This window comes from Pleurodeles waltl, chromosome 4_1, assembly GCF_031143425.1.
Source record: "Pleurodeles waltl isolate 20211129_DDA chromosome 4_1, aPleWal1.hap1.20221129, whole genome shotgun sequence".
Classification (NCBI taxonomy): Eukaryota; Metazoa; Chordata; class Amphibia; order Caudata; family Salamandridae; genus Pleurodeles; species Pleurodeles waltl.
This window is the reverse complement of record NC_090442.1, coordinates 1,008,228,232-1,008,252,802: the sequence shown is the minus strand read 5'-3', so window position 1 is coordinate 1,008,252,802 and position 24,571 is coordinate 1,008,228,232. Positions and strand designations below refer to the sequence as shown.

At 46.4% G+C, this 24,571-nt stretch overlaps 1 protein-coding gene across 5 annotated transcripts in view; it reads left to right on the top strand.

The window, feature by feature from the left end:
* KMT2E (lysine methyltransferase 2E (inactive)) overlaps positions 1-24,571 on the top strand; it is a 1,466,695-nt gene that overhangs the window by 1,310,644 nt on the left and 131,480 nt on the right. For all 5 annotated transcript variants that reach the window (XR_011202375.1, XM_069229869.1, XM_069229870.1 and 2 more), the window contains one exon: positions 7,011-7,067. Coding sequence is in view for 4 of the 5 variants with exons in the window: in XM_069229869.1 (XP_069085970.1) it covers positions 7,011-7,067 (57 nt within the window). In the remaining variant the exon portion in view is untranslated. The remainder of the gene's footprint in view (positions 1-7,010; positions 7,068-24,571) is intronic.

Here is a 24,571-nt window from a genome sequence, read left to right as displayed (position 1 = left end):
CAAACCTTTTTGCAATGTTACCGAAGGATGAAGGAATGCAGGGCAGTGTAGCCCAGTAGGCTGCCATTATACAGAATAAAAAATAAAACTGTGCCTTTAAGAGCAGATGGTCCTCCCATGTCCCATCATGCTTAGCAAGAGGCAGTTACCTCAGTTCTCTTTGTAGGCTTCAGTAGCTCAGATGAAAATAGAATTATTATTTTGTCTATTCCACCGGGGAGGAGGGAGGATCGCTTATGACTATCATGGAAATACACGTACGAGAGAACTGGAGTTACAGGTAAGAAATTATTCCTTCTCTTGTAGGGGATTTCCATGTATAGTCATAAGCGCTGAATAGAGTAGCAAGCCCATCCCCCTGAGAGCAGTGGAGGAGACAGAACAATAGAGTGCTATTTATTAATGCAAAGAGATTGAGAAGCCTTGAGCATCTCTCCTAGCATCAGAATCAAGACAGTAGCGCTTAGTAAAGGTATGGACAGACCTCCATGTAGCAGCTTTTCAAATATCTGCTAAAGGAATGTTTCTTGTCAAAGCAGTTGTGGCTGCCTTTCCCCTGGTAGAATGTGTTTTAGGTCTGCCATCAAGAGACTTATTAGCTTGCTGGTAACAGAACAAGATGCACAAGACAATCCACTTGGAAAGAGACTGCTTGGTGGTGGCAAGGCCTGTTTGTGCTGGACCATAGTTAATAAACAGTTGCTGTGACTTCTGAAAAGATGTAGTTTTGTCTAAGAAAAATGTTAAACCCTTTTCACATCTAGAGCGTGAAGTATTCTCTCTGCAGGAGTAGATGGGTTTTGAAAGAAAGTTGGTAAAGAAATTTAGTCTGGTTTACATGAAAGTCAGAGATAACTCTGGGTAGGAAGTTTGGATGTGTTCTCATTACAACCTTGGAGAAATGGAAAACCGTGTATGGTTCCTGAGCACAAAGGGCCTGGATTTCACTAACCCTGCGAGTTGATGTAATTGCTACAAGGAAGGCAGTTTTCCAAGTGATATGTTGGAGAGCTGCCTTGTGTATGGGCTCAAAAGGATGCTGCATTAGATGTGCAAGAACTACATTAAGCTCCCATGGCAAAGATGGGCACTTAGTAGGAGGAGAAACCTTCTTTAACCCTTCTAGGAAATCTTTAATGACTGGAATTTTAAAGAAAAGGGTTTGTGAAGGACTTTTCCTGTATGCAGTGAGAGCTGCCAGGTGTACTTTGATGGACAAGAATTGCAAGTCAGATTTTGCTAGCTGCAATAGTTATGGGGGAATAACATCTTCTACGCATGCTGTGGCATCTATGTTCTTGTCCAAACACCAAATGCAGACTCTTTTCCATTTTAAGGCATATGCTGATCTGTTAGATGGTCGCTTCGCCTCTCTTAAAACATCCATGCAGTCTTGTGGTAGGTTAAGGTGACCATACTGCACTTGCTCAGGAGCCATGCTGCCAAATTCAACGACGAGACGTTGGGATGTTTCATCTGACCTCCGAATTAGAAGGATGACCACCTATCAGGAGGGGCTGTGATGTCACCTACCTGACCTGGCCACTCAGTTGCTCCCAGTGGCCCCTTCCCACCTTGAATTCAAGACGGCAAAATCAAGCTACCACTTGGAGGAGCTCTGAGCACCACCCCTGGGGTGGTGATGGGACAGGGGAGTGGTCACTCCCCTTTCCTTTGCCCAGTGCACCCTGGACTAATGCAATCCGGTTTATGCAAGGAGACCACCAAATGTACCCTTCAAAGCATACCGGTGGCTTGGGGAGGCTACTCCTTCCAAGCCATGTAACACTTATTGCCAAGGGAGAGGGTGTTACCTCCCTATCCCACAGGAAATCCTTTGTTCTGCCTTCCTCTGCCTGAACTGGTCAAGCAGCAGGAGGGCCGAAACCTGTCTGAGGGGTGGCAGCAGTGCGGGCTTCCCCGAAAACTCCAGAAGATTGGTAGGAGCAATACAGAGGGTCCTCTAAGAAGCCCACAGAGTGCATGGAATCATACAACCGATACTGGCAACAGTAGTGGGGTATAATTCCTACATGTTTGATACCAAACATGCCCAGGTTCGGAGTTACCATTATGTAGCTGGACATGTATGTGACCTGTGACCAGTATTTGTGTAAAATGGTGTCCCTGCCATACAAAGTCCAGGAAAATGAAGCTGGAGTTCGTAGGGGCACCCCTGCTTATGCTTACACACAGGTACCTGCACTCTGGGCTAGGAGGGCGTGCCACAGGAGTGACTTATAGTGACCTTGTGCAGTGACCTGTGGTGAAAGGGTGCCACCTTTTAACACAGGCTGCAATGGCAGGCCTGCAGACATATTTTGCATGGGCTCCCATGGGTGGCACAGTACATGCTGCAGTACATGGGGAACCTCTGGTACCCCAATATCCTGGGTACCTAAGTATCCTATACTAGGGCCTTATATGGGGGCACTAGTATGCCAATTGTGGGGTGTGCAAAGTCCTAAGCAACCACATTTAGAGGGAGGGAGCACAATCACTGGGGTCCTGATTAGCAGCACCCCAGTAAAAACTGTCAAAGCATACTGACAGCAGGCAAAAAGTGGGGGTAACCATGCCAAAAAGGGGGTACTTTCCTACGCCATTGTCTGAGGATGTACTGCTTTGGTTTCTATTCATAAGTTGAGGAATCTGCTGCTAGAAGTAGCCATCGGAAGAACAAGCTACTTAGCTTTGGTAACACTCTTGCTGGTGGATACTCTATCCACAGATTCCTCACAGACCCACCATCCTCCCCATTCTGTGGAATGGACTCTTCTAGACCATGTTAATAAGATTTCATCATAGAGATATGCACACTGATACAATCTAGTTATTGATGCTCCAAGTTATTGGCGAATATGTAGGTGCCTGCAGGAGGACGGATCCAACAGAAAGCCGCACAACTCCACCTACCAACGCTCAAGGACATTACAGAAGAAAATTATCCAGATCCAGTCCGGCTGCTGGGTTTATTCACAATGTGAGGAATCTGTGGTTAGATGCGGCATCCACCAGAAAGAGTGTTATCATAGGTAAGTAACTTGCTCCATCCTGTTTGTGAGTACCAGTTATGAGAAAGCTGGCAAATGAAATGCAATGATATGCAGTTTCATAACAAATAGACACCCCATTTACTTTACCCATTGCTTAGACCTCATACTACTGAAAGTAGTTGGTCTTATTATTTCCTGGTGGCTCACCCTCTAAATTTGCTGACACCGGAAATCCCTACAAACACTCTAGAATGCAGCATTAAGTTATTAATAAAAAGTGGATTTTAACATAAGCATTGTTCTCTACGTATAACCTATTGAAAGAAAGTAAATAAGACTCAAATTAAGAAAGGGAGCATTTGTTGGTTCATCTATTGGCCATAATATTTTGTTTCCTACAGCGTACAGATAACAGTGAACAAGTTGTTGCTTCCTAACTAGTTTTGTATGATGTATTTTGATTATTTTTAACACAATACACAAAAATTCATCTCTTTTCTGCTAGTGGTAATTTCGGTCAAGGATTTCATTTACATAGAGCTTTAGTAAAATTTTGAATACCTTTTTGTCTTATTTTGCCCATATTGCTCTTTTCACAAAGTATGGGAGATTCAGAGGCATTTTGCAAAGGTTATTTTCATTGCTTTGCTGCTACGCATCTCCAAAACCTTCATGCTGTACTGTTCCACCTAGGCACTTTCCTGGTGCTGGCTAGAGCTGAAGATCTGTTTTCTAATTGGTGGCTGACACTTCAGCCATGGAATTACAAAGCATCTCACTTGCACATACTAGCAGTCTCTGATTTATGCTGCTGCTCCACTGTAGTCTCAGATCATCTGGGTGCACAAGCACCTTCTAGGTGGCCCTGGCTTTGTGTCTTCTTGGCAATACTACACGTCTACCTCCACTCCACTCGTTGAAGGGTAAACATCGATTCAGGCACTGGGAATGCACTGGTTAAAAAACACATATCCCAGATGGAGTTGACTTTATACTCTGAACACTGTGGAGGACTTTCTGGCCCTTCCCGTCTCTGCACCCTGGTGAAACTGGACCAGGTACACCATTATTAGCTGCTTCCTTGCCCAACTCTATGGTTTTCATGTCTTCCTCACCTTAAAAAGATTCCCAAACTGCTGCCTTTTTGGCTGCAAGTAAAAACAGGGCTCTTGGAATAATCAATCTCTGATACAATTTTCATCAGGTGTATAACAAAGCACACTCCAACCATTGACCATTAGATTATTGTATAAAATTCTGGTGTCATTAAAACACGTCAAGGTTACATGGTATAATTGTTGTATCAATCTTAGCAGTGAGTACTACCTTTCCTTATTCTGTAACTTTAGATCTGTTGACTGAACATATATTGTAATGCTGGTTTCTGAGTTGTCGCTTTGTATTCATATTCTTATTTCATTACATTTTTCAGTCTTAGAAAAATATTCTGATTATCTAGGAAATTATAAATAAAATACATCAGTGATGGTGTGCTGTAGGAAGCTGGCTCTGTATATACTATGTCAAAATGAAATGAGATATAGTGGCACAGAGTCCAGGGGTTCCCCAGAGGCTTACGAGAGGCTAAAGCAGATAATACTAATGATCTCTTTTGTTGTAGCGTGTTCGAGCAGTTAGGTTTTCAGAGGGTAGTGCAAAGCATTTGTTGTACACACACAGACAATAGAAGAAGCACACACTCAATGACTCCAGACCAATGTTTTTTATATAGCAAAATATATTTTCTTAATTTATTTTTAGAACCACAAGATTCAAGTTGCAGGTAAGTACTTCAGTAGTTTCATATTTCACACATGTATCAACAGTACTTTAGTTGTTTGAAATCGATAAGTTATACAGTTTTTGAAATATTGGCAATAATCTGTTTTAAAACTTGACAGTGCAATTTTCAGAAACAGTTCCTGGGGGGAAGAAAAGTTAGATCGATTTGCAGGTAAGTACCCTCTCAGATTCCCTCTGCAGGCGTTGTCATGGAGGGGTGGAGAGGTCAACCCAGGGTGGGCACTTACTCAGAATCCCCTGGGGATCCTCTCTAGCTGGTTGGGCCACCTGGACATGGGAAATGGGCATTGGGTGCAGAGTGGTTAGGACTCACGCATTCTGAGTGAGGTTGGAGTTCTTGGTTCTTTTGAGTGCAGGGCAGTCCTCTGGAGCTTGGCAGAGGTACTGGTCCCTCTGGATGGGTTGCTGTTCTTTTGCAGTTTCTTTGAAGCAGGCGACTGGCTAGTAGGGCTGGGGCAAAAGCAGTTGTAATTTTCCTTCTTCTCTGCTGGGGGTTTCACCTATGCATTCCTTCTTCTTCTTGTCAGGTCACCAGAAATGTGGGAAGCTGGGTGGTATCCCTTAAATTCAAGATTTGTGGGTGTTACAGGGATCGGGGGCAGTAGCCAATGGCTACTGTGCCTCAGGGTGGCTACACCCTTCCTGTGCCCACTCCCTTGCGGCAGGGGGGCACATTCCTAACCCCATTGGTCCCTGTCCTCCAAACCAAGATGAAGGATTCTGCAGGGAGGTGGTCACTTCAGCTCTGGACATCTTAGGGGTGGTCCCAGCTGAAGTGGTCACTCCTCCTTGTTTTTCCTAAGTTTCCAGCCGAACTTGCTGCCACAAGTGGGGATTTGTCTGGGGAGCAGGCATCTTCACTAGCTGGACTGCCCTAGGGCACTGTAACATGAGGCCTGAGCCTTTGAGTCTCACCGCCAGGTGTTACAGTTCCTGCAGGGGGGTAGGTCTGAAGCACCTCCACCCAGTGCAGGCTTTGTTTCTGGCCTCAGAGAGCACAAAGGCCTACACCCCATGGGTTCAGAAACTTGTCTGCTAGTGGCAGGCTAGCACAGTTCAGTCAGTCCTACACTAGAGGATTGGGTAAAGTACAGGAGGCATCTCTAAGATACCCTCTGTGTCCTTTTTAGAGTAAATCCAACACTGGCATCAGTGTGGGTTTATTGTGCTGAGAAGTTTGATACCAAACTTCCCAGTATTCCATGAAGCCATTATGGAACTGTGGAGTTCGTAATGACAAACTCCCAGACCATGTACTTAATATGGCCACACTGCACTTACAATGTCTAAGAATGGACTTAGGCACTGTAGGGGCATATAGCTCATGTAGCTAGGCCCTCACCTGTGGTATAGCGCACCCTGCCTTAGGGCTGTAAGGCCTGCTAGAGGGGTGACGTACCTATGCCACAGGCAGTGTTTGGTCGGCATTGCACCCTGAGAGGGGTGTCATGTCGACTTTGCCTTTTTCTCCCCACCAATACACACAATCTGCAATGTGTATGTGTTTGTTGAGGGGTCCCCTAGGGTGCCATAAGACATGCTGCAGCCCTTAGGGACCCTCAGTAGTCACAGGGCCCTAGGTACCACTGATACTTTTTAAAAGGGACTTTTCTGTGTACCAGAGGTGTGCCTATTGTGGAAACAATTGTACATTTTCACAGAAAGAACACTGGTGCTGGAGCCTGGTTAACAGGATCCCAGCACACTCTTAGTCAAGTCAGCATCAATATCAGGCAAAAAGTGGTGGGGTAACTGCAACAAGGGCAAGTTTCCTACATGTATCCTTCCTGAGTTCTTGTATATGATAATAATTGGCTGTCAGTTATTTCAACATAATAATCTGTAATATACATTTTTAAAATGGAGGCTAGGAGACGTTGGAATTTTTATGTGAGACATTGACATGGTTGTTTGATGCTGATTCTGTGTGTCGTCTTTGTAAGGCCGACCAAATATTTTGCATCTCTGGATGTTTCAGGAAATATCCTTAGATGCTAAAGTTTTATAAGAAAATAAACTACTAATGGCGGTGAGAAACCGTAGCTTTTAGGTAGGCATAACTAGTATAGTAACATTTGTAGTAATGATAATCCTACTCTGCATAATTTTTTAATGTGTATCCAGTAGACCCAATACTGACTGTAGAGAACACAGAACCACTAAAAATATGCTGAAATTTTGTAAGTAAAACTTTATTTCTAACTTTTCCAGACCATTTCGTCTCCTGAAAGTTCACCAGAAATAAAGCGAAGAGTTTGTATGCATGAGGTAAAATTAATCTAAAGTTAAAATTACTTGATATATGTCTTTGGTATGTTAATGGTAAAATGCTGTTGTGTGTAACGTCTTGTGTTCTCTTTCATGGTATGTTATCATTATATTTAAGTATCTGAATTGTTGCCATTTTATTTGTATCTATTTTATTTCAGTCTTTAATTGAGCCGAGGTGGCATGGGTTTATATAAATATATTTTTTAAATGATAGAACTATATAACGTTCCCCCAACTTCTTCTCCTACCTATCTATATTCATAAAGAAAACAAAATGTTTGTAGACTCGCTTTGGCTCAACCTTCCTGAAATGTTGTTTGATAAAAGTTTAATTCTCATTTTAGATCAACCCTTAGGAATATAACCTCTTCACTGTAATGCTTTGTTATTAGGTAATTCTATGCCCATTCACCGAGAGGCTTCAGATCATCCAGAACACAGCTACCAGACTCGTAGTCAACCTCCTACCCCACACTACTTGTACACTCACCTTAAGGACCGCGTGCTGGCTCCCCATCAACAAGTTCAAACAAGTCATTCAGACATTTAAGGCACTGCACAACTTATGACCCACGTACCTGAACAACCAATCAGCTTTAACACTCCCACCAAATACCTTCAATCCGCCAGCTGTCTTCTTGTCACCGTCCCGTACATCCGAAGAGCCAGAGCCAACTGCCATGCCTTTTATTACCTAGCACTTTAAGCGTGGAACAAACTCCCCCTTCAAATTAGAGCCACTAGATCACTCTTAGAGTACTGAAAGATCCCAAAAACTTGGCTCTTCCAATATGCTCTAGCCGGAACAGTACCCCCTTGTGAAAGTGCCAGGATACCCAACCAGTTGATATGCCTGCTCTGCAAGTACACATAACCTCTTAGTCCATCCCCCAGGAAGTGCTTCCATTGCAGTGCATGAGTGTAGGAAGCTGGCCATCCATGTAGTGTTCCAAATGTAGGGGTAGACTGTGCAGATAGTACAGGTGACCCTTATTGCTTTACAGGGGTAAAAGTGACAATATCAAAAGCGCTTTTTTTGTGGAAGTGAGGGCAAGCAGTTAGGCTGATCAGAGGATAGTGCTAAGCATTTGTTGAACACAAACTGTCAATAAATGAGACACACTCTCACGAAGTAACTCGAGATCAGTTGTTTAGAAAAGTAGTTACTTTGGTTATGTTATGTTTCAACACCAGAATACTTTCTGGAGAATAAGTACTGTTGCAGTTTTATGAAGATTTGCATGTAAGTATCACTTACTCAAATGCGCGTTTACGCGGTAACGGTTCCAAAGTACTTTTTCTGCATAGGAGTCCTTGCAGTCAGTTCTCGGGCAGCCCTCACTGTATGTAGTAGGGTGCTAGGGGTGTAAAGTCACAAATAAGACCAACAGTTCTGTTTTACCTGCTCTAGGACATCCGGGTGCAGTGGTGCGAGTCGAATCTGGTTCCTGTGCACCGCACACTTGGTGACAAAGGGAGCCACCTAGAAAGAGAGTGCGGAGGGGGATTTTGGGACAAGTCAGGGAACTCCCAATAAGGGGGCTCAGACAGTGGGCGTCCTGAGATCAGGGTGGTACCTTTGGAAGCCGTGGACCCGGACAAGGGGGCTCAAGTGCAAAGGACCTTTAGGGGCGGTGCTCCTTCGTCAAGGCGCACCCTGTTTTTTTAGTCATCTGCAGAGGGAGAGACAAAACAAGGCCGCTGGACGACTGAGAAGGATGTCCTCTATGATGCGGACATCACTCGCGGGCAGGTCTTCAGGTGCGCTGTTCAAGTCCAGAATGGGCCTCAGCAAGCTTTGGCTGTAGCAAGGGGTCTGGTAGCCTAGGTATTGGTGCAGCTCGGCTCTGTTTGATCCTGATGTCATCTCACTTAGATGGGAGATGGGACAGGCCTCTTGGAGCATGGTGACCTCATCCTGGACAGCTGCTTTATCAGTGGACCCAGTGATCAGCAGAGCGGTGATCTGGATGTTACGGTTGGTGACTGCAGGAAGCAGAGAAGTGGCTCCTCTACTCAAAAGGAGATGTTGATGGCTGGCAAAGTGCTGGAGAACCTCCAAGGCTTTTGGAGTCCCCACAGCTGCAGGATGAGTCATGATGTTGCGATTGTCCAGTCAGGAGCAGATAGGCACGGAGGGTTTTGTGCCAACAGTTTCCAGTCGTCCGTAGTTCTTGCTCTTTTGGCTCTTCTGTTTGTATCAGAGGAATCTGTTCTTCTGGTGTCGGGGAGGGCACCTAAATACTCAATTTAGGAGCATTTTGGGGAGTGTAGAATAGTACCCAATGGACTACTTACCCCTCAGATAACTACACCCCTTAAACGACCGCCTCCTGTGAGGAGTGGTCATAACCCTATCCCAGAAAGCCTAGTCCACCAAAACAAGATGGTGGTACCCTTGCGTGTCCACCCAAAGGTGCAGGAGATGGTAGCGCCCAGGTCTGGAGAAGCTGGGTGTGCCATTCCAAAGGTGGCAGGGCCTTTGATGTCCCTGGCCTTGGTATGCAGATTTGCAAGCCATCCGGTTGGAGTAGGTGACAACACCTCTCTCCAGAGCAGGCTTTGTTTCTGGCCTCTAAGAGCGCAGGCTCTTACCTCCAAGGGGGGAGACACCTGTCTGTGGTGGCAGGCTGGTCGAGACCAGTCAGCTAACACACTCAGAGAATAGTGGAGTTCTGGGTGCATGTCATCATAAATCCAAAGCTGTCATCAGCCTGTATTTATTAAAATGAGGTGTTTAATACCAAACACCAGAGGTTTCAGTGAAGCCATTGTGTAGCTGGTGAACTCGTGATGACGAGGGTCCAGCACATACCTTATGGTAGCTTCCCTGCTCACTTTCAATGCTCAGCAATGGAGTGGTGCATCAAAGGGTTATATCTGCTTGTGCGGAGATGATCAAACATCAGATATAATGCACCCTGCCTAAGGGCTCCAAGGCCTGCTGTATGGGTGACTTACATATACTTAGATGCAGTGACTGGGGCATGTTTCACAATGAGTGTGCCAAGAAGTGTTTTTGCCTGGCTTGCACCAGGACACACAGACTGCAATGGCAGATGTGTGCATCTTGTTTTGGGGTTCTCTGGGGGTGGCACAATATATGCTATAGCCCTTAGGGACCCTCTCCACTCCCCAGGCCCTTGTTACCAGGTGTACCTTCTACTAGGGACTTGTATGGGTAGAGGAGTGTGTGCCAATTGTACACATTGTTACCTATTTTTAATTGTTCTCCTCTTGTTGGACGCTGGCCTGGTGTGTGGTGGGTACCTATGGTACTTGCACTTTATACCAGGTCCACGTATCCCCTCTCAGTGAAGTGTAGGCAGTGTCTAGAAGGCAAGCTATCTAGAGGTAGCTGTGGATGAGCAGCCAAGGCTTATCTAGAAGACATGCAAAGCTCAGGCAGTAGCACTACAGTCACATAGTACTTACACGCAGGAAAGAAAACACTTTGCTGTACACAAAAAAAAGGTATTTTATTTTTGGAACACAGTATCAGAAAATACACTATGTGTATATATATATATATATATATATATATATATGTACATTAATAAACAGTAAGAGGCATAAAAATGTTAGAAAACAGTGTAAAATAGCAATATGCAATACTACACCTAGGGGAAGGCAAAACCATATACTAAGAAAGTGGAATGCGAACACAGGGCCCCCACCTAGGTAAGTAAATCGTGTATATGGGAGCTGGGAGTACTAAGAAACAACACAGGTAAGTAATACAGTACCCCGCCAGTGACCGGGAATGCAGAGGTAAAACACTGGATTTCCCCCATACCACCCCAAAGGATTAAAAGAAGAAAAAGGAGGCACCCAGAACAGCCTGCTAGGAACCAGCAGTGGAAAACCGACAATGGAGACCTGTGGGGAAAGGGGACCAAGTCCAGAAGTGTCTGTGGAGTCCAGGGAGAGTAGGAGATACTACCCACCCAGAGGAACCTTTTGGAGTTGGTCGACGAAGAAGGAAGACAGGTCAGCACTGCAGCACAGAAGCTGGAGAAGGGTTCCTGATGTGTGCAAAAGGTGTCCCATGCTGGAAGCTGGATTGCAAATGGGTGTCGGTGAAGGATTTCCACCAACAAGCCTTGGCAAAGGCAAACCCGCGGTTGGTGGAAAAGAGGTGCTGCCGGGGGCCAGCAAGGTCCAGGAGGACTCTAAATGGCAGAGATCTGTCCCAGCTGAGAGACTGCTACTGCAGAAGACGAGCACCCCAAAGTCCAGCTTTCCACGCTGATACTTCCTGCAGTCTGAGAGAGGACCAGATTGCACTCATAATCAACAAATGCCAACGAAAATGGATATTGTGTAAGCTGACTAGCACACCATCCAATACCAGCCAATCTGTGCCTAAATGGAGGAGGAAACGCAAGGCCCAGTCTGCAAAGGCTGAAAGACTGTACCCTGAATGTACAAAGATAATCCTGCAGTAGGAAGTTCTCCTTACAAATGGAACTCTTTGGGCATAAAAACTGTTCAAACTGACCTAAAAGCACCGGATGTGACTTCCATTTACTGAACTTGCACCTCTGCCTGATCTTGTCTAAACTCAATTTGCAGGGAAGTCTCTGCAATGAGGGACACTGTAAAGTAGGGAGGAAGGCATCATAGAGAGTGTACTACTTTAGTAAGATCCAGTGTGTGAGATTGCTTAAAATTATAGATGTATTCTCGATCTTACCTCTAGTATTCCGTTGTGCTCTGATATAAATGTACGTTCGATGGCATGTGTAGCTGCATATACATGCTGTGCACATCCCGCCATCTAGTGTTGGGCTCGGAGTGTTACAAGTTGTTTTTCTTCGAAGAAGTCTTTTCGAGTCACAAGATCGAGGGACTCCTCCCCTTTCGGCTCCATTGCGCATGGGCGTCGGCTCCATCTTAGATTGTTTTCTTTCCGCCATCGGGTTCGGACGTGTTCCTCTTCGCTCCGTGTTTCGGTTTGGAAAATTAGTTAAATCTCAGAAAATTCGACGGTATTGTTTGCGTTCGGTATCGGGTTAGTTAAAACAGATCGACACCGAATTTTGAAGAGCTCCGGTGGCCCTTCGGGGTTTTCGATTCCCCGGCGGGGCCTGCTCGGCCCGACCTCGTGCGTCTTCAAGGCTAATGGAACGGACCCCATTCCGCTTCTGCCCCGAATGTCACAACAAGTATCCTTACACAGATCAGAATCTGGTCTGTAATTTGTGTTTGTCTCCCAAACACAAAGAGGATACCTGCGAGGCCTGTCGAGCGTTTCGGTCGAGGAAAACGCTAAGAGACCAAAGAGCAAGAAGACTTCAAATGCCGTCGGCGCCGGCAGGACACCAACACTTGGATGAAGAAGAAACCTTCTCCATCGCGGATTCGGACTCGGACGAGGTCGATTCTGAACAGACGCCGAGAACCGTGAGTAAGACGCCCCTGCCCAAAACTCACAGAAAATTCACTAAAGCCCAGGGGACGCCACCGCCAACAGGCCATGGCTTAACCCAAAAATTAGGTGACCGGCCAGCGGCACCGAAAAAGGGCACACATGTGTCGAAGTCATCAGACTCCGGTCGAGATACCGGTACAGAACAGGCTCGACCCCAAGACACGGGGTCAATCAATCTCGACATCGAGAGAGCGGCACCAAAACGAGTCAGCACCGAGAGATCGGAACACCGAAAGGCAAAAAAGTGTCTTCAGAGCCGAAAAAGACGGTCAAGAAGGTTTCGATGCCGAAACCAAGTTCCTACACCGAGGAACAGGGCCTGTCCTCACAGATGCAAGGACACAGATTCGGACAGGAGCTAGAGGCAGGGGAGCCAGATTACACTCAAAGAAGGCTACACATTCAGAAGGACACAGGAAAAATCAGTACTCTCCCTCCAATCCGAATTAAAGGAAACTTGCCTTCCAAGAGAAGGACAAGCAACCCCAAGCAAAGGTGGCAAAACAAATAACTCCGCCACCATCACCACAACGCTCACCACAACCATCACCGGTAGCCACTCCACCAATGATGCAGTCTCCAACTCATACAGGAATGAGTCAGGATGATCCTGATGCATGGGATCTTTATGATGTGCCAGTATCAGATAACAGTCCCGACTTTTATCCAGCGAGATCGCCACCACCTGAGGACAGTACTGCCTACACACAGGTGGTGTCAAGAGCAGCCGCGTTTCACAATGTCACCCTGCACGCAGAACCAATAGAAGATGACTTTTTGTTTAATGCGCTGTCGTCCACACAGTACCAGAGTCTCCCTATGTTACCGGGAATGCTGAAACACTCAAAGCAAGTGTTTCAAGAGCCTGTGAAAGGCAGAGCCATCACTCCAAGGGTGGAGAAAAAGTACAAACCTCCACCAACAGACCCTGTGTACATCACGCAGCAATTAACAATGGACTCAGTGGTAGTAGGGGCAGCTCGCAAAAGGGCGAACTCACACACCTCGGGGGATGCACCACCACCCGACAAGGAAAGTCGCAAGTTTGACGCAGCGGTGAAAAGGGTCGCGGCACAAGCAGCCAACCAATGGCGCATTGCCAATTCACAGGCCTTGCTGGCTAGATATGATAGGGCTCATTGGGACGAAATGCAACATTTCATGGAACATCTACCCAAAGAGTTTCAAAAGAGGGCACAACAAGTGGTGGAAGAAGGCCAAAGTATCTCTAACAATCAGATACAGTTGGCAATGGATGCAGCTGACACAGCTGCTAGGAATGTAATACAGCGGTCACTATACGGAGACACGCATGGCTACGCACCTCAGGATTCAAGCCGGAAATTCAAGAAGCTGTGCTGAATATGCCTTTTAACGGACAGCAGTTGTTTGGGCCGGAGGTGGACACTGCTATTGAAAAACTTAAAAAGGACACAGATAAGGCCAAAGCCATGGGCGCACTCTACTCCCCACAGAGCAGAGGCACATTTCGTAAATCACAGTTCAGAGGGGGGTTTCGAGGACAGAGCACAGAACCCTCAACCTCACAAAACAAGACCCACTTACCAGAGTCAATATCAGAGGGGAAGTTTTCGGGGACAATACAGAGGGGGACAGTTCCCTAAAACTAGAGGGAAGTTCCAAAGTCCCAAGACACCGCAAAATAAACAGTGACTTCAGCGTCACAAATCCCCAACATATAACACCAGTGGGGGGGAGACTAACCAATTTTCACAAAAACTGGGAGGAAATAACAGAAACGTGGGTCCTAGCCATTATCCAACGTGGTTATTGCATACAATTTCTACAATTCCCTCCAAATGTCCCACCGAAAACACACAACATGTCCAAACAACACATGGATCTATTACAACTGGAGGTCCAAGCGTTTTTGCAAAAAGATGCAATAGAACTAGTACCAATTCATCAGAAAGGAACAGGGGTTTACTCCCTGTACTATCTCATACCCAAAAAAGACAAAACTCTAAGACCTATCCTAGATCTCAGAACATTAAACATTTACATCAAATCAGATCACTTTCACATGGTGACACTGCAAGACGTGATCCCATTGCTCAAACAGCAAGACTACATGACAACACTAGACCTCAAGGATGCGTATTTCCATATACCCATACATCCTTCCCACAGAAAGTACTTAAGGTTTGTAATCCAAGGAGTACATTACCAGTTCAAAGTGTTGCCATTCGGAATAACAACAGCGCCAAGAGTTTTTACAAAATGCCTTGCCGTAGTGGCAGCCCATATCAGAAGGCAGCAAATACATGTGTTCCCGTACCTAGACGATTGGTTAATCAAAACCAATACGCAAGAACGGTGTTCACAACACACAAAGTATGTCATAGAAACCCTTCACAAGCTAGGTTTCTCAATCAACTACAACAAATCACACCTACAGCTGTGTCAAATACAACAGTACTTAGGAGCAACAATCAACACAACAAAAGGGATTGCCACTCCAAGTCCACAAAGGGTACAGGCATTCCAAAACGTAATACAGGCCATGCACCCAAACCAAAGGTTTCAGGTAAAATTAGTAATGAAACTACTAGGCATGATGTCCTCAGGCATAGCCATTTTCCCAAACGCAAGATTAGACATGCGGCCCTTACAACAGTGCCTAGCATCACAATGGTCACAAGCACAGGGTCAACTTCAAGATCTAGTGTTGATAGACCGCCAAACATACACCTCGCTTCAATGGTGGAATACTATACACTTAAACAAAGGGCAGCCTTTTCAAGACCCAGTGCCTCAAAACGTAATCACAATGGATGCTTCCATGATAGGGTGGGGAGCACACCTCAACCAACACAGCATCCAAGGACAATGGGACACTCAGCAGAGACAGCTTCATATAAATCACTTAGAACTACTAGCAGTATTTCTAGCGTTGAAAGCATTTCAACCTATAATATCCCACAAACACATTCTTGTCAAAACAGACAACGTGACAACAATGTATTACCTGAACAAACAGGGAGGGACACACTCAACACAGTTGTGTCTCTTAGCACAAAAGATATGGCATTGGGCGATTCACAACCACATTCGCCTAATAGCTCAGTTCATACCAGGAATTCAAAACCAGTTAGCCGATAATCTCTCTCGGGATCACCAACAGATCCACGAATGGGAAATTCATCCCCAAATACTAAAAACTTACTTCCAAAGATGGGGAACACCGCAAATAGACCTATTTGCACAAAAGAAAACGCAAAATGCCAAAACTTCGCATCCAGGTACCCACAGGCTCACTCTCAAGGCAATGCGTTATGGATGAGTTGGTCAGGGATATTTGCATACGCTTTTCCCCCTCTCCCACTCCTTCCGTATCTAGTAAACAAATTGAGTCAAAACAAACTCAAACTCATACTAATAGCACCAACTTGGGCACGACAACCTTGGTACATAACACTACTAGACCTCTCAGTAGTGCCTCATATCAAACTGCCAAACAGACCAGATCTGTTAACTCAACACAAACAACAGATTAGACACCCGAATCCAGCATCGCTCAATCTAGCAATTTGGCTCCTGAAATCTTACAATTCGGACGCCTAGACCTTACACAAGAATGCATGGAGGTCATAAAACAAGCTAGGAAACCAACCACAAGACATTGCTACGCAAATAAGTGGAAAAGATTTGTTTATTACTGCTATAATAATCAAATTCAACCATTACACGCATCTGCTAAAAACATCGTAAGCTACCTACTACATTTACAAAAGTCCAAGTTAGCTTTTTCATCCATTAAAATACATCTCACTGCAATTTCAGCTTATCTGCAAATTACGCACTCAACTTCATTATTCAGAATCCCAGTCATAAAAGCATTTATGGAGGGTCTGATAATGATTATCCCACCAAGAACACCACCAGTTCCTTCGTGGAACCTCAACATCGTATTAACACGACTCATGGGTCCACCATTTGAACCCATGCACTCATGTGAGATACAGTACTTAACATGGAAAGTAGCATTTCTAATAGCTATCACATCTCTCAGAAGAGTAAGTGAAATACAAGTCTTTACCATACAAGAACCCTTTATTCAAATACACAAACATAAAGTAGTTCTACAAACAAATCCTAAATTCTTACCTAAAGTCATATCACCGTTCCACTTAAATCAAACAGTGGAACTCCCAGTGTTCTTTCCAGAACCAGATTCTGTAGCTGAGAGAGCATTACATACATTAGACATCAAAAGGGCACTAATGTACTACATTGATAGAACAAAACAAATCCGCAAAACAAAACAATTGTTTGTTGCTTTCCAAAAACCTCATACAGGGAATCCAATATCCAAACAAGGCATTGCCAGATGGATAGTTAAATGTATTCAAACCTGTTACATAAAAGCAAAAAGAGAATTGCCTATTACACCAAAGGCACACTCCACTAGAAAGAAAGGTGCTACCATGGCCTTTCTAGGAAACATACCAATGACTGAAATCTGTAAGGCAGCCACATGGTCTACGCCTCATACATTTACCAAGCATTACTGCGTGGACGTGTTAACAACACAGCAAGCCACAGTAGGACAAGCAGTATTACTGACTTTATTTCAAACAACTTCAACTCCTACAGGCTGAACCACCGCTTTTGGGGAGATAATTGCTTACTAGTCTATGCACAGCATGTGTATCTGCAGCTACACATGCCATCGAACGGAAAATGTCACTTACCCAGTGTACATCTGTTCGTGACATGAGACGCTGCAGATTCACATGCGCCCTTCCTCCTCCCCGGGAGCCTGTAGCCGTTTTAAGTTGAGAAAAATTAGACTTGTACATTTGTAAATTTGTAAATATATCACTTTTAACCACATTATGTACATACATATTTACTCCATTGCATGGGCACTATTACTATATACACAACTCCTACCTCACCCTCTGCGGGGAAAACAATCTAAGATGGAGTCGACGTCCATGCGCAATGGAGCCGAAAGGAGAGGAGTCCCTCGATCTCGTGACTCGAAAAGACTTCTTCGAAGAAAAACAACTTGTAACACTCCGAGGCCAACACTAGATGGCGGAATGTGCACAGCATGTGAATCTGCAGCGTCTCATGCCACGAACAGATGTACACTGGGTAAGTGACATTTTCCATTCTTTTTACCAAAAGAAAAGTACTGGGATGGGCAGGGGTTCATGGTGTCTGTTGTTTGAAAATGCATGTTCTGAGCCTCCCGTCTCCTCCACACTACATCCCACAGAAGCCTTGATGGCATGCCCTCACCACCCTGAGAGTCAAGTGTGAAAACAGTTTAATTGGCCCAGTTTGCAGAGCCATCGAATTATGGGTCCTAGGACACCAAAGGCAAACCACCCGAACTGCTACGGTTGAGGCCCAGTAGCCCCTGTCTGCCCTTCGGCCTCTTAAAAGGGCTCCTACAAAGATGCATTGCTTTAAATGGTCTGCTGCTTTTAAAAGATGTAGGAAAGTAGCCTCTTTCCAGCTTCAACCTTTGGCATGTTTGTCAGTGTAGTTTGACAGTGTTCAATGGGATCCTACTAACCAGGACCCCAGTGACTGTGCTCGCCCCCTCTAAATCTGGTTGCTTAGAACTTAGCACACCTCACAATTGGCCTACTGGTGCCCCCATATACGTCCCTAGTATATAGAATGTGTAGGAAGCTGGAATCGTGTATGGTGGGTACCTACAGAACTTGCACCTTATACCAGTTCCAGGTATCCCATATTAGTGTAGTGTAGGCAGTGTCTAGAAGCCAGGCTCTCTAGACGTAGCTGTGGATGAGCAGCCAAGGCTTATCTAGGAGACATGCAAAGCTCATGCAATACCACTGTAGTCACACAACACTTAAACACATGAAAGAAAACACTCAGTGTTACTAAAATAAAGGGTCTTTATTCCAGTAACACAGTACCAAAACAATAGATAGGCAACCCTCCAATAAACACACTAAATATGTACACTAGTACATCATTAATAGGCATAAAAAGTGATAGAAAATAGTGCAAATAGCAATAGACAATAGTGACCCCTGGGGGAGCCCAAACCATATACTTCAAAAATGGAATGCAAACACAGGACCCCCAGCTAGGTAAATGGAATGTGTAGAGGTGAGCTGGGGGTACTAGGAAACCCCAAAAGTAAGTACCACAGTGCCCCCTAGCGACCAGGAAGAAAGGAGAAAGTTACTGTTTTTTCTCCAAACCACCCAAAAGGAAGGAAAAGAAGAAAATGCAACACCCAAACAAAACTGCAAGAAACCTGTGGTGGATTCCTGAAGAGGAAGACCTGTGGCGGAAGGGAACCAAGGCAAGAAGTCACAGAAGAGTCCAGGGAGATCAGGAGCTAATACCCACCCAGCTGTAGTTGCCGGAGTTGGTCGACGGTAGGGCGAAGACAGTCAGGAATGCAGCCATGAAACAAGAGAAGGGTTCCTGGAGGATGCAGTCGATGTCCCACGCCAGATGGGTGATTGCAGTCGGTCAGTGACGTGGAAGAGCCACCAACAAGTCTTGGCCAAGGCAGAAGTCACTGTGGAGCAAAAGTGGAGCTTCCGGGGACCAGCAAGGTTCAGGAGGGCTCAACCCATGGGGGAGTTCAAGAGGGACCCTCAGCAAGGCAGAGAGTACACAGAAAAAGAGGCAACCTCCACAGGAGGCCCACTGGATGAGTAACCAGGAGTCACAGAGGAGCCCACCCAGCACAACTGGAGAAGGGTGTCCACGCCACAGGAGAAGCACACAGAGGGCTGTGCGTCGCAGGAAGGAGTGGTGAGGCTACACGGAGCCTGAAGATTCCTTGCCGGAGATGCAAACAATCCTTGGTAGCTGCAAGATATGCGGTGCACGGGGGTACTGTCCTGCGTGGGAAGGCAAGGGCTTACCTCCACCAAAGTTAGACAGCTGGCAGAGAGGACCAAAAGGAATACTCCGGATCACCACCCGTGATGCAGGATCCACGCAGCTCAGGATGAGAGGAGATCCACGCAGCCAATCGTTGCTGCAGTTGGTGCCTGCGGATGCAGGGGAGTGTTTCCATCACTCAAAGGGAGATTTCTTCTTGTGTAGTCTGAAGACTTGCCAACCTCGGAGGATGCACAGCTGCGGAAGTGTCGCAGAAGTTGGTAGGAGCCGTGGAAACAATGTTGCAAGCAGTCTTCGTCGTGGATGTAGATTGTCGGTTCCTGGAGGGTTCAGTCACGGTTCCAGTGGCTAGAAGTCAAAGTAGAGATTGCAGAGAAGTCCTGCTGGACTCTTGCAAGCCGAATCTGAGGACCCACCCAAGACACAGACCCTAAATAGCCCTGAAATAGTCACTTATAAGTCACCCCTATAGCAGGCCTCCCTCCAGCTCCGAGGGCAGGGTGCAGAGTACCTCCACGACCTCCAGGACCATTTTCCTAAACTCTATGAGTGCAGGGATGCCATTTTACGTGTGTACTGGACATACGTCACTACCTATGTCCAGCTACATAATGGTAACTCCAAACATAGGCATGTTTGGTATCAAACATGTAGGAATCATACCCCCGTGCTTTTGCAAGCATTGGTTGTATGATTCCATGCACTCTTGGGGCTTCTTAGAGGACCCCCAGGACTGCCATTCCAGCCTTCTGGGGGTTTCTAGGCAGCCCCAACTACTGCCACCGCTCAGACAGGTTTCTGCCCTCCTGTTGCTCAAGCAGCTTGAGCCCAGAAAGGCAGAACAAAGCATTTCCTTTGGGAGAGGGATGTTACACCCTCTCCCTTTAGAAATAGGTGTTACAGGCTTGGGAGGGGTAGCCTCCCTAAGCTACTGGAAATGCTTTGATGGGCACATTTGGTGCCCTCCTTGCATAATCAGGTCTACACCGGTTCAGAGACACGCAAGACAGTACCCCCATGCACAGCGTGTTTTGCAGTTGCCAAGGGTTGTTGGCATCCTTCCACGAAGTTCTTCATGCACCGTGCAGCTCTGGCCCCCAGCACTTTATCCGGCGACACGCAGCTTCCTGAGTGGTTCTCGAACGGCGTGGGATCCTTTGTTGGCATGCTGCGTGGGCCTCCTTTTGCACCAACTTTATCCCCATGCTGTGGGACTCCTCTGCGCGCTTCCTGGTCTTCTGTGGGCTCTCTGAGTTGCTGAGAGCCGCCTCTGACTCTCCGTCCTGGGTAGAGTCTGCCAGGTCCCTCCTGCTCCCGGGCAGTGCCATTTTCCAATAACCCTGAGCTTTGCGTGTGCCAAGGCTTGTTGGCAGATTCCAGAGATGCAAATCAGACTGCAATCTTCCATCCTGCATGGGACATCATCTGCACCAACCAGGAACCCGCATCCGTCTTCTTGGGTGCAGTACTGACTGTTGATCTTCACTGGTGATAATTCTTATGCACCTTCATCCGGGTTAGCAGGGGCTCCTGTTCTCCCTGGACTCTTCTGTGCTTCTTGGACTTGTTCCCCTTCTTTCACAGGTCTTCAGGTCCAGGAATCCACTGTTGGTGTCTTGTAGTCTCTTCTGGTTCTTGCATAATCTTCTTTCTTGTGTGTTCTAGGAAAGTTACTGTGTTTTACTCCTGCTTTCCAGGGCTCCGGTGGTGGGCTCTATTACTTACCTTTGGTGTTTTCTAATACTCCCAGCGCCCCTCTGCACACTACACTTGCCTAGGTTGGAAACAGACATTCGCATTCCACTTTCTTAGTATATGGTTTGTGTTCCCCCTAGGCCCATTTTTAACTATTGTGATTTTCACTAATTACACTGTTTTCTAACTGTTTTGTGCACATTTCTGCCTACTAGTGTATATAATTTGTGTATTACTAAGGGAGTATAGTCTCTATGGTATTTTTAGCATTCGTGTCACCAAAATAAAGTATTGTTATTTTTGTAACACTGAGTATTTTCTTTCCTGTGTGTGAGTACTGTGTGACTAGAGTGGTATTGCATGAGCTTTGCAAATCTCCTAGATAAGTCTTGGCTGCTCATCCACAGCTACCTCTAGAGAGCCCTGGCTTCCTACACACTGCCTACATTCACTAATATGGGATCGCCTCGACCTTGTATAAGAAGCCAGCATATGGACGCCATTTAGGGGTTGCCAGGAGTCGCAGCTGCAACCCCCAGCTTGCCCTTTGCGACCCCTGGCACTGCCTGTGTGACCCCTGGCCTCAAGGGTGGCAAAATCAGTGCCAGGAACACAGTGTCAGCTTGTCCTTATGGATGTTGCTTAGGGCTCCACTTTCTAGCTTCAGTCCGTTTTTTTATTACACTAATAGTGAATACATTATTATTCACAATCAGTGTAATAAAAAATAGAGTGCATTTTGCTTGAATTTGAACCTCCTTGGTCGCTGAGGTAAGTAAAAATACTTTTAAATGTGTTTATATATGTAAAAGAGAATGTGTGTATGAGTGAACGTGTGTTTGTATAAGCATGCATGTGAGTGAAAGTAAAGATAAAATGATGTCACTTCTGCTACCCCCGGCATTTTGGTGAATTGATGTCCATGTGCCAAGACCATAGATGTCCACCACACACTGGGCCAACTTCCTACAGCCTCCCCCTTACGCTCCTTGATTTGTTTTATGTGCCAGTCCAGAAGTCCTGCAGAACACTGGGCTCTACTGGCTCCATGACCCATATTCTTTTGACCAGGCTGAAACTCCACCAGAGTGGTCTTCTGGTCAGACTAGCATTTCATTACCTCCTGGCTGGCCTGGAGGTTGCTCTTGGCCTTCTTCCAGAAGTGGTGCATCTGGATCCGGAGAGCCAACATGTAACTAACAACATCTTGGGGGTGTTTCCTAGGAGCTTTTTCCCACCCACTCCTTTAAAATGCCCAGAGGTCCTCTGACAGGGTGGCCATAGCGAAGTTTGAAGGGACTGAACCCTACTTCTTTCTGTGGCACCTCCCTGTAGGCAAAAAGAAGGCATGGCAAGAGGACATCCCACTTATGCCTCATGACCTCATGTAGGGCTGCCATCATGCCCTTCAAGGTCTTGTTGAAGCTCTCAACTAGACAATTGGTTTGGGGGTGATAGGGTGTGGTGAACGTATAGGGTACACCACATGCATCCCATATGGACTTCATGTACGCAGACATGAAGTTATTGCCTCGGTCAGACACTGTCTCTCTGGGGAGCTCCTCACTGGTAAAGATCCCCATCAGAGTTCTGGTCACGACAGCTGCAATCACCATCCTCTGAAAGATTGCCTCTGGGTCACGTGTTGCATGGCCCACCACGACCAGGATGAGCCTGTTGCCTAGGGCTGTCTTGGGGTCCAATGGACCGTCTTGGGGTCCAATGGACCAATGACATTGATGCCCACCCTTTCAGAGGGGGTGCCAGCAATGGGAAGTGGGATCAGGGGAGCTTTCAGCTTTTTCCCTGACATCCCACTGGCCTGGCAGGTGGGACAGGACCCGCAGAGTGTATCTGAGGCTGTCTTCATTCTGGGCCATTAAAAGTGGGTATCAAGCTTGGTGAAGGTCTTGTCTTGCACTAAATGTCCTGCCAGGAGAATGTCATGAGCCAACCCCAGTAGGAAGGCTCGGTAACACTGGGGGACTACCAGCACTTGGGCTGCCCCAGTACCCAAAGCCTTAGCCTCGCTGTAGACAAGATTATTCTCCCAGTAGATTAGGTGATCCCCAGAGGCTTCACCTGCTGCATGGGCTGAGGTCTGTTCCTTCAAGACCTCAAGAGTGGGACACTCTCTCTGCACTTTGCAGAATTCCTCCCTGGCGGGCCCACCCTCAACTTACCAGCCAACAAGTTCAGGTAGGTCACCTAGGGCAGCAAGGTCCTCCCCGGTTATCTCAGGGGCCTCCTCCTCAGGGACCCCATAGACCTCCTCCGCAGGAACTTCAGGGACTGGTTTCCTGCACCCCTTACCCCTCTTCTTGGCAGCTGTCTGGGCCTTTGTTCCAGATGCCCTTAACTCCCTTCTGGGCCACCTTGGACCTTGTGGTCATACAGACCCAATCAGGCAATCCCATCATCTCCAAGTGAGACCTGAGCTCTGTCTCTCTCCAGATAGTGTGCTCCAGAGCATTGCCTGACAATCTACAGGCATGGCAGGGCTCACATTAAATTTCAGAGTACCAGACCCCTCAGCCCCCTTCTTAAAGGTAACCAAAGCCACCAGTAGATGGCTCTCACGATTGTCGGCTACTGTGACTTTGTGGAATGTGTTCAGTAGGACCTGCTCTGCTGGCACCATCTGACACTTAACAGTTCTCATGCTGACTCCTGTGTCACGCAGAGCCTCCACCTCTTTCCCATTAGTGGTGACCCACTGCCTATACTAGGAAGTATTTGCAGGCATGTGGGCTTTTGGCACCAAATCGTTATCCCCCAGGGATATTAGGGTTACCTCTGTCTGTTCCCCAAAACTAGCTGGGACTATCTCCTCCCCGAGAGCTACCCTGCCCAACCCATGTCTCTGCCCACCAGTGGGGGGCTGTGCCCTATGGGGACATTTGGAGTGGCCCATAGAGTGACCATACTTGGAGCACTCTGTACATTAGGGTACAAACCTCTCTGTTTTATGGTCAATGGGCCCTTTCTTTTTAGGATCAGACAAAGACTGGTAACCACTATTCCCTTGGGAATTATTTTGGGGGCCTTAGAAGAAGTAATGTTCAAGTTTTTCTCCCTCTACTTTCTTCTGGTGAGACCCTGACCCCCCCCTAGTGGGTGTCTCCCCCCCCCCCCAGATTCCTTTTTGGACACTCTGGTGCTACCGCAGAGGTCCCCCTCCTCAGCAAGCTTCCTGGGATCACTCAGCTCACTTGTCAACTAGGTGCTGGCACAAATCTGTAAAACAGGTACTGAGCATGTGCTCTCTCAAGAATAAATTGTACAACCAAACATAATCATTGACTTTGTTGCCCCGCATCTAGCCCTTCAGTGCCTTACTGAAGTAATCAATTAAATCCCCTTCAACATCAGGGCTCAGGGGTATACTCTGTACTTCCAGATCTCAAAAAAGCACGGGTCTTTAAGGCCAATTTTAGATCTCAGGCCTTTAAACAAATACATCCTATCAGAGCACTTTCACATAGTCACCTTACAGGACGTC